Below are 10470 nucleotides of genomic sequence, written 5' to 3'. Positions count from 1 at the left end.
GACAATCACTTTTCTCAATGATAACTAAAACATGTACGTCATATTGCAATGCTGTGAGGAATTTTAATTTCAATAGAGATTGGTTCATAGTAGTTCATTCATTGATGGAATCATAGGAGTTCATTCATTGATTCATTGTCTAGTATTCCCTTTAGGTGTTTAGTGATGCCTTTAGAGTTAAAGAAAAAGGTTTACAGAACTGAAAAAATATATTATATAACATATCCACCGCAATAAAAATATTAAAAGTTGTAATATCAAGGAAGCTATGAGACTAGTGTTTTAAAATGTTCTTGTGTATATTAATTAAAATGTCTCCAAGCCCGATGTTTATTCACTTAGTATTACATGTGGTAGCTAAACACAGTTTCGTATAAAATCCAGTGGGTCTTCCCAGAGGGAAGAATAATGGGAAGGGATTTGCCTGCTATTCGATGTCCCCGAACCCGATGTTTATTCATATAGTATTATATAGTAGGCCTAAAAACTGGAGTTCTATATCTCGGAAACTAGAGATGGTACCATCACCATTTTTTCATACAAGTGGTAACTGACCACTAGTAGCCTACCCTCAAAATTTCAGACCCCGGGGCAGGGGACTTCGATGTCCCCGAACCCGATGTTTATTCATATAGTATTATATAGTAGGCCTAAAAACTGGAGTTCTATATCTCGGAAACTAGAGATGGTACCATCACCATTTTTTCATACAAGTGGTAACTGACCACTAGTAGCCTACCCTCAAAATTTCAGACCCCGGGGCAGGGGACTTCGATGTCCCCGAACCCGATGTTTATTCATATAGTATTATATAGTAGGCCTAAAAACTGGAGTTCTATATCTCGGAAACTAGAGATGGTACCATCACCATTTTTTCATACAAGTGGTAACTGACCACTAGTAGCCTACCCTCAAAATTTCAGACCCCATGACTTATGTTTAAATTTTGAATTGCGAACTGCGTTCTGGAATGCAGTTCACTTTTGAATTGCGAATTGCGAACTGCGTTCCAAAATCTGATTGCCTAGTTTTATATCATAATTCGAACGCCTACGTGTATTTGTTGTAGCATTTGGATTTTGCAAAATTATATGTATGAAATAAATTCTAATTATGTAATAAGCTTAAATTGAGTAATTATTTCTTTTTAAAAAAATGGTTTCTTTAAAGTATGAAAAAAAGTGTATCCTTCTGTTTACAAATTCCATTGTGTATTTAATGTATAAATAATTTCTAGCAGATAATTTCATATACAAGTCGTAAGTTAAGCAGAAAAAAGATCAGTTAAACCTGCCAAATTAAAAATGTATGCTTATATTTTATCGGTCTCCAGTACGAAAAAAGAGGGGTTTTAGGTGTCAGTTAATCATAAAACGTAGTACACTTCGAACACAATGACCTACATAGCTGTAATGGTGAAACAGGGATGAAGTATACGATTAATTTAATTAAATCGATATTATATATATACATATATACATACATATATATATATATATATATATATATATATATATATATATATATATATATATATATATATATATATATATATATATATATATGTTTTATGAATATCTATACAGTCTTTGCTTGAGGACTTTAGATATGATAGCATTATTCAAACTCAAGAATGACATAATCTCATTAAGCCCTGATATTAAAATGATTATCTATATATTTGACCACACCAGCAAACCAATATTGTTATATTCCTCTGGGGCTACTTTAATACAAAGAAACTTACTGATTCTAGCTGTACCATAGAAAAAATTTAATCAAATTTATTATGTGAAAAACTCCACCTTAAATTCTGCAAATCAATTCTAGGAGTACATAAATCTGCAACAAATTTTGCTGTGTTGTCTGAAATGGGAAGATTTCCTCTGCACTTTGACATGTTAAAAAGCAGGTTAAGTTACTGGCAAAGACTCGATAATCTTGGCTAATCATTTAATGCATATTTTGAATCAAATTTACTTTTTAAGCAAAACACATCCTCATGGTATGGCTCAATCAACTTTTTTCTTTCTAATATCATTGGAATTAAAGATTTGTCTTCGGTAAAAACATATAAAATTAAAACTTGTCATTAAAAATTCCTTTTTTCAAACATTACATTAAAGAATGGCATTTTCACCTCGGGCATTTTTAAGATCCTGTTTTTCAGATATACTGTGGTCGAATTTTCTCTAACCTGGCTTAGTGTAGTAACCCTTGGACTTCCGGTCAATGAACTGTCATTCATGCTTATGAAATGCATGAGCCTGATGAGTCGTTATGTAGTGCATATTTGCATCTGCAACTCGATCCCTTTTTATTTTTATTTTGAGAATTTCCAGCAAGAGCAATGAAAACGCGTGCTTTCAGTCATTTTGAGAAAATATTGGCATCACATAGGGAAAAGAAAGAAGGATTTTTTTTTCAGGAATATTAGTGCAATACTTATGATTAACAACTACAAACCCTTGAAAACCCAAATTATTTGTCAAATGTTTTATTAAACATGCATTTTTTTTATCTCTGTTTAGAGGGCTCATGATCAACTTCCGGTAATGGAATGAAAATCATTCAACCGTTAAATTACTGATTTGGCAAAGTTGAACATGTCCTAACTTTTTAAATACAAAGTTATAACCTGTATATAATTTTCCCCTAGAATTAGGATGTTGCGTTTCTTTTGCGTTTCAGTATATATAATAAAGTTAATCGATGAACTTAAACGAAAAAGTTTATTTCATTTTTTAATACATTTATGAATTCATTTTCCATGTCCATGACATGTAGCATGACAAGTGTCCCTCGCCAGCTGACAAGTGTTCTGGCACGTGTCGAACGCGTGGCCGTGTGCATGTGAGTCACGACATCCTTGGACGCAACCATTGTATGTTGCGTCACATGTATCCGTGCAACTATTGGCATAAGCACCGACTGCTAAACAGACAACCAACAGGAGAAGCAAAGACTTCATTGTAAACTGAAAAAGATGATAATAATACCAGAGTTTCTATGTCAATCAAATTTTCTTCTCATCTTTTAGCGTGAGAACAAACCCCGTTCGTTGTACAATTACAGCAGTCAAAGATCGAGATTATTTAATAAAACTTGTGTGAACAGAATACGCGAGGTACAAATTATAGCTTAATTAATTTGCTCTATAACTAGTATATTTAACAATTAAGATCTGCGAACCAGGGATGGGGTAGTCGTAATCGTAATCGATTGTAATGATTGCTTCTTTTTTTTTTCAAGTAATCGACAGTAGTCTGTAATCGAAGAGATTTTCGATTACAGCTAAAATTTCCAATGTAATTATAATTACTTTTTCGATTATTTTATACATAAATGGATGTTATTTTGGAGAATTATTTCCAGTCAGTCAATATAAATGTTTGGATTTCCTAACTTTTATTATCATAAGTTTAATAATGTTCTCAATAAAATTGCTTATAGACCTACTGGTCTAGTATTAAATAATTCAGAAGTGTATTTCAACCATTTATTAATAAAATATACAGATTTTTCGTGTGCATTTTACATTTGACCCACTGTCCTCTTGCTGCATGTCCTTTTTCATATTTCAGATGTTGAAAAACTTTGTCTTGTAATAGAAAATTATAAATAGCAAAAACAGATTTAAGTGGTGTATCAAATATAAATAATTTGGTAAATTAACTACATTGTACTCGAAAAAAAAGTTAAGGGTGTCCCATATTTTCTCAAAAAAAAAAAAAAATGGCGCTGGTGTAGTTCTAACCCCAACGTAACTCGAAGTGTTCGAAAATTTTAATTCATGGAAAATAAATAAGATTGCACATGGCAATGAAACTCAGATTGATTTACTTTTTTTTTTTTTTTTTTTTTTTTTTTTTTTTGAGTCGAAAGTCAAAGGCAGTAATGAATTTTGGATCGCCAAAGATGAAATAATATGAAAATAAGTCCGAGGGAAGACTTTTGTACGTTTCATTCGTAAACAGTAAGAGTCCTAATACTCAAGATACATTTGTGGAAAACTGCATTGTTACACTTCAGTTTTATATTGAATATCTTTTATTTAATATAGTGGAGAGCTATATAATAGACCGAAATCCAGCTACCGTTATATAAATAAAAATCTTTTATGGATGTCTATGATTACATAATGTTTAATCATAATATGAAGAGCTGAAAAAAAGTGACAAAGACTGGAGCCAAATAAGTCGAAGGAACAGAGCTTTGCATACTTAATAATTCTTAATTTTGAAATAAATTTCTAAATTTTACCAGAGCAATTAAATATATATCCGTATTTTTAAACAAATACAATTCATTCCACATGTACACCCTTTTCACAAATTGTTAGGAACATAACTTACGGATTTAACCTTCATGTTCTTATATTACGTAACGATGACCTGTCATGTCTATTTGAACAAAATTGATTTTCAAATGTTTATATATTATACAACATCATTACTACATATATTGTATAACAATTTTATTATTTTATTGTATACTGACGGGCTGCACTGTTATATTCTAAATAAACTATCTAAAAAATTTAATGCCCCCCCGCCCCAAGTCAGCGCTCATTGTCACCAACAATGCATGGATAGTCTCTGGTCATTTTAAAGAAATCATACTCACATCGACAAGCAAGATAGTGAAATTGTCTCACCTTCTGTCCGAAATAGAATGGTCTGTTTAATTTTTCTCTCCGCCACTTATATACAGATATTGTACAAGGTTATAGTGCCAGATCCAATACAAGGCCAATGACATGTTCGTGAATACAGTATCAGATATTTCCTCCTAGTCGTACAGAATCTACAAGATAACATAAACTATTAATACATGTTGAACATGGTCCTAGCTAGATCATACATTTGACCAATTTATAAAGTTCTCACTGACCTAAACTTTTGATAATTTATAAATATATTATTTTTTAAACACTATACCCCTCCCTCGAATATATATTTTAAAAAACTTGTTAATGTTAAGGAATACATGAAAGAGAGGTTCTTAAACCAAAAAAATCACGTAAGTATTAAAAAAAGGGGGACGGGTGTACAGAATCTTACGTTTACATTTTGCATTTTGTGGGTGGTTTTTGGGAAAATATGTTTTATGCAGGACACATTTCGCACCATTTTTTTAAGCTATCTTTGTCCCTGGGAACTACATTTTCAATAAGTAACCAATAAGAAACCAAAGGATCACATCGCTCACCTGAGCAAATTGGCACATGTACGGTAGCCATTTACAATATCTTAATTACATGGAAACTTTAAAGAATATGATCAACATTTGTTTCTAACGAGTAATGAATATATATATATATATATATATATATATATATATATATATATATATATATATATATATATATATATATATATATATATATATATATATATATATATATATATATATATATATATATATAAGGAATGAATTTAATAGCTACCCCGTTATACTGTATAACCTTCGTTAGGGCAGTTTACGCTTTATAAACCTTTATAAAAAAGCGTTAAATGTTCCAACCCAGGTTTAACTTGGGTAGCTATTAAATTCATTCCTTATAATTTAATTTTCCATTTAAGTGTAGAAAAAAAGACAATTTCTCCTTCAAAAATGCTCTGATACGTTTTTCACGTAAGTCATTATGACGTAGGCAACATAGGTTATACGATATAAACTAATTTTTTATGTTGCAGTTTACCTGTGTATAATATTTCATATGTACCCACCCAGCTTCCTTAAAATCGCTTTCCTTTTTTGTGAGGATAATTTTTTTTTTCACCGGATTCATCAGAAAATTTTTTTTTTTAAGGGGATGAAGGACACATGGTCACATGACTCTGTTTAATTACGTCATAGTCTCCGTTTATATAAGTGCAAAACGTGTAAAGCATCAGTTCTTGTATAATTTTTTGACAATTTTTTAACATTAATTACCATCTTATATAAGAAAAAAAAAGTTTTAACATTCTTGTAAACATTAACAAATTATGAAAAAGATTGATCCACTCCTCTGTTTCCCTAAACTGCGCGTCCAACAAGTCGGTGACGTCATACACGATCTGTTAGTACAGCAAGATCATACTCGTTGAACAGAGGGGCGGTATTATTATGTAAAAACAGGTCATAATCAGTATATGATGAAATATTTTGAGAATTGGGGAACACAAAAATTATTTTTGCATGGCTGCTGACGGAAATCTTATGTAGGTATATCTTATTTCGCTTATTTAGCTTACGTGTGACGTCATACTTGGTTTTTCCCGTACTCGAGAAATGTAACATGACACGTTTTTGTCACGCTTATATCCTCTTTAACGATGTCCTGTGAAATAATGAGGTCAGCTTCATCATTCGAAACTTCTACAGTTAAACAATAATTTGAAGGATTTGTATTTCAACGTAAATTAAAAAATATTGAATGATAGAATTTTTTGAAAATTACGTTTTTTATTGTTTAAGTTGTCTTAAAAAGTGCGTAATTTTCCCTATCCAGATGCAATGTGATACACAAAACTTGCTTTTTCGAATTTTAAATCCTAGGTATACTCTGAAATATTTTAAAAGATACATGTCCACTTCGATATTTTTTGTATGCTTAAAAAATCCCATTATGGACAGAGTAATGCGCCCGGAAACATTGAGAATTCAAACTCCACTTAGATACTGTAGGGCATAGTATTTGTCAATCAATATCTCCAAAATAAGGTTAGAAACCTAATGATATAACTGCTTTAAGATATGTGGGACATACTTAATTAGAAATATACAAAATATGAAAAAAATTGAATGACAAGTATTTTTTCAGCTCAAGGTCCTTCTCTTCCTTAAATGGCTGTGATTGAAAATACCCAAATATCAACTCTTGCATAACATTGTACTCTGTAATATATATATATATATATATATATATATATATATATATATATATATATATATATATATATATATATATATAATTTAAACAATATAACCTACTGCACGCCTCTTGTCATACAAAGCAGTTTCTATGAAAATCTTATCTTTGCGTTAAATCCATAACACTGACCTTACTGTCAGTTATATATAAAACTAAGTTTCATGTGGCAACTGCATGTATATCAGACAAACGGTCAAATAGAGTATACACTTTCTAACATTTTACATTACTTGTTTTAAGGTTTATATTATTATTTATTTATTTTTACAGTGTTATTCGACTCAATTTTTTGTTTTTTGTTTTTTTATATGCAGAACACTATGCTTCTGATCGTCCTTTCTTGCCTGGTTGCAGTTGTTTTCGGGTAAGTAAGCCAAAGAAATACAGACCGCATTACAAAATTTCACCTTTTTCATAAATTAATTTGTTTTTATTAACTTTATTTTTAAAAATGTCAAGAGATATAAAAACCGTTTCGTTAAAATAATAATAAATAACAAACAAACAACATCAAATCACATTTATTTAATCAAGGAGATTTTTTAAAAATATTTTCCCCATTATCAGTTTCCCTTATATTTCTAGCTATCGAACGGTGTAAAGAAAGTCAGTACAAAGAGTGTGTACATATAATTAAATACTGGTTGATGAATAGAAAAATCGTTTATATCATATAACTTGTGTTGCCTACGCCACTAAATTGCATCAAAACATATCAATTTGCAATAAGCCGATGGTAGAGAGTGGTACCGGTATAACCTGATTTCACTGTTGGAACAGTTCACGGTTTTTTTAATATACCGCTTCGCCGGTGTATAAAGCGTAAACGGTAAAGTGCTCCAACCAAGGTTTTTCAGTATAACTTTGGTAGCTATTAATTAAATTAATTCATTTCTTAAATAAATGCATGTTTATTCCCTTATGAGGGCAAATTACGTCAATAACGATTGTCAATGATATCTTCATTACATTTTCATAATGTGACGACTCATTATTGGATAAACACTACATTATCATAAGTTCTTTTACCTCCACCACCCACCATGCCAAAAAATAAACAATCAAACACCTTTATCATTATTGGAAGTGTTTAATCAAATGTTTCTACACCAATAGTTCCGTGGTATTGAGCTTCTGCTGTGGTTCGATTTTTTTTTAACTCTATAGAATGAATGATTTTGCTGTAGAGGATACTTAATATTCTACAAGACATATTTCCCTACATACAATAGTTACTTTTCATAGACAACACCAACATCATCTGAACACCCATGAACTCCAGCAGTTAGTAGACAGTGGATTCCTAACCCTCGACGTAAATCCAAAGGATGGACTGCTAGAATATGCCGAACTTTCTAAGCTCTTTGACCAAAGGGACACAGACGGTGAGATTTATCACTTTTTTCCGTTTTCTAAAAAACATTTAGAGAAGAATATAAATAACGTGTTTATATAATCAAAAAAATATTTTGACCACCACATGTGACGTGCAAAATCGACGAGAATTGATCGGTCGTCCTAAAAGTTCGCTATACGTTGTACTCCAGTAATTCTTTTTTCAAAAAGTTTCATGTACATTATCTGTTATAAAATAAATATTTATTTGAATAAGTCGCTACACTAATACTACAACCAAATTTCGTCTAAGGAGGAACACCTCTTCTTTTATAGGTTTAATTCTTTATTCTAAGGGGAAAAAATCATAAAGAGAATAATTTCTATTGAAGTTGTGCATACTTAGTATGATGATTTAATAAGTCTAAAAATTGGTGAAGTCTTAATTTAGTTTTTTAATGTTCAGGTGATGGAAACTTATCAAAGGCAGAATTCGAGGCTCATGTAGGACTAGACTTTCTTTTTAAAGATCCACTCTTCAATCTCTTTGACACTGACAAGAATGGACTTCTCAGCAAGGCCGAGTTTGTGGACAAGGCTTACCATGATGCAAACAATAACGGTAATAAATAGATTAATTATGTTTTTACTTATTTTTATTATTTTTTTTTGTTATATTTTAGTATCCTTGTCACGTTGGTTACATTTCTCGGCATACAGGAACATCCTCTGACAGCCTTGCCCCTTCTCCCACAGGGAACACGGACAATTGCTTTTCTTAATGCATTTCTCGGGGTTTCGGTACAAGAAACTTCCATATGTCACTTCGATATTTTGCCAAACTTTTTATGTAACTTTATTCACAGGTGATGGACAGGTAACACGACATGAATTTGACCATTATTACTCCCAGGTGAGTTACAGTGTTAGAGCAAACATTATTACTACAGTACTATAATTCATGTACAAAATATACAAGATGTATAGTATATATTATTTGACAAAAAAAGCAATCCGTGTCTTTAGGTTTTGTTATATTGAATAGGTTAGATTCGGCATTTAATCAGGATAAGATGAATTTTAAATATATAATAATTATAAATTTTATAATTAAGATGAATATTTTTACAGCTTCTTCATCATCTCAACACACACCATGGTTGATTTCACGTTCTTTGCGGAACTTTGATGTTTTCATACATTTTGAATAAACGATCGGAACACACTGTGCTGTACTTTATCTTAGTTTGAAGTTTAGATTTATAATCCAGCTCGGAAACCTCAGCTGTTACTACACAATTGTCTCAAATCCCACTGCGGGACATGGAAACCGGTTCTTTGGATGAGATCGTATAAACCGAGGTCCTATGTCGCAGTTGGTGCTTGCACGAAAAAGATATCCCACTGTTCAGTGGTTTAAATTTGCCGCCCTCCACCGACAATGGGTGGCGAATGTGAGTGAAAAATCTCGAAAGGGACGTTAAACAAACAAACAATCGCATTTGTCTACCTGACTTTTCTTAGTTACAGAAGGACCCCTATAAGTTTAACAAAGTAGTAAATAAAACAAAAATCACTTGATAAGCCTTTAATTATTGTTTATTCTCTCTCTCTCTCTCTCTCTCTCTCTCTCTCTCTCTCTCTCTCTCTCTCTCGATCGATCGATCGATCGATCGATTACATACCATTTTCAAATCGGTGTAAAATAGAAAGTTATTCACAAAAATAAATTTTGATCTTAGTGGTAGTGTAAAACGGAGTTCTGAATCCGGATGCATAAACCACACATTCAAGACCCAGAATACTTTAAGGAGCATAGACCGACAGACAGACAGACAGACAGAACAGACGCAAGGCAAAAAAGGACAGGGCAAAAACTTTATGCCCCCGAATCTTTGTTTACGGGGCATAATAAACATTATAATACATCACCATACAATATTTTAGACTGTAACATGCATTCAAGGAGAATATAGTTATTTATTACAAAAAAAAATCTGAAGTAAACAAATTTATTTTGAAGCGATCGGAGTGTCATACGTGTATAAGGTTATACACTGTTTGAAAGTTTAGTCAGAATGAAATATATGGAGATAACGAACAGTATTCAAGCTCAAAAGTCCATTAAACGATACAAAATAGGAGCAGAGCAAACACGGACCTCCAAACATCAGAGGTGGGATCAGGTGCCATGGAGGAGTGAGCATCCCCTG

The 10470-nt window shown here is 31.7% G+C and overlaps 1 protein-coding gene and 1 long non-coding RNA gene across 2 annotated transcripts; one reads left to right on the top strand and one right to left on the bottom strand.

Moving 5' to 3' along the window:
- Positions 1 to 2718: 2718 nt before the first annotated feature.
- Positions 2719 to 4734, bottom strand: LOC133196648 (uncharacterized). The gene is made up of 2 exons (XR_009722392.1): positions 4658 to 4734; positions 2719 to 2977 (listed from the first exon to the last, which is right to left on the bottom strand). It is a non-coding gene; the product is annotated as an uncharacterized LOC133196648 (long non-coding RNA).
- A 2486-nt stretch (positions 4735 to 7220) lies between these two features.
- Positions 7221 to 9477, top strand: LOC133196647 (uncharacterized). Its single transcript, XM_061332508.1, has 5 exons — positions 7221 to 7286; positions 8168 to 8307; positions 8724 to 8879; positions 9124 to 9170; positions 9389 to 9477. Exons 1-5 carry the CDS (start codon positions 7231 to 7233, stop codon positions 9419 to 9421), a joined length of 432 nt encoding a protein of 143 aa, XP_061188492.1. The 5' UTR covers positions 7221 to 7230; the 3' UTR covers positions 9422 to 9477.
- Positions 9478 to 10470: the final 993 nt, after the last annotated feature.

This window comes from Saccostrea echinata, unplaced genomic scaffold (assembly GCF_033153115.1).
Source record: "Saccostrea echinata isolate AGI-Se365-2 ecotype Australia unplaced genomic scaffold, CSIRO_AGI_Sech_v1 ptg000030l, whole genome shotgun sequence".
Lineage (NCBI taxonomy): Eukaryota > Metazoa > Mollusca > Bivalvia > Ostreida > Ostreidae > Saccostrea > Saccostrea echinata.
The sequence above is the reverse complement of the archived record's forward strand: the minus strand, read 5'-3'. Positions and strand labels throughout refer to the sequence as shown.

Bases quoted from the DNA above. Each gene is read 5' to 3' on its own strand.
- LOC133196647 (XM_061332508.1), top strand. From the start codon at position 7,231: ATGCAGAACACTATGCTTCTGATCGTCCTTTCTTGCCTGGTTGCAGTT. The intron at 7,287-8,167 runs GTAAGTAAGCCA...TACTTTTCATAG, and splicing joins CTGGTTGCAGTTGTTTTCGG to ACAACACCAACATCATCTGA. The intron at 8,880-9,123 runs GTAATAAATAGA...CTTTATTCACAG, and splicing joins CCATGATGCAAACAATAACG to GTGATGGACAGGTAACACGA.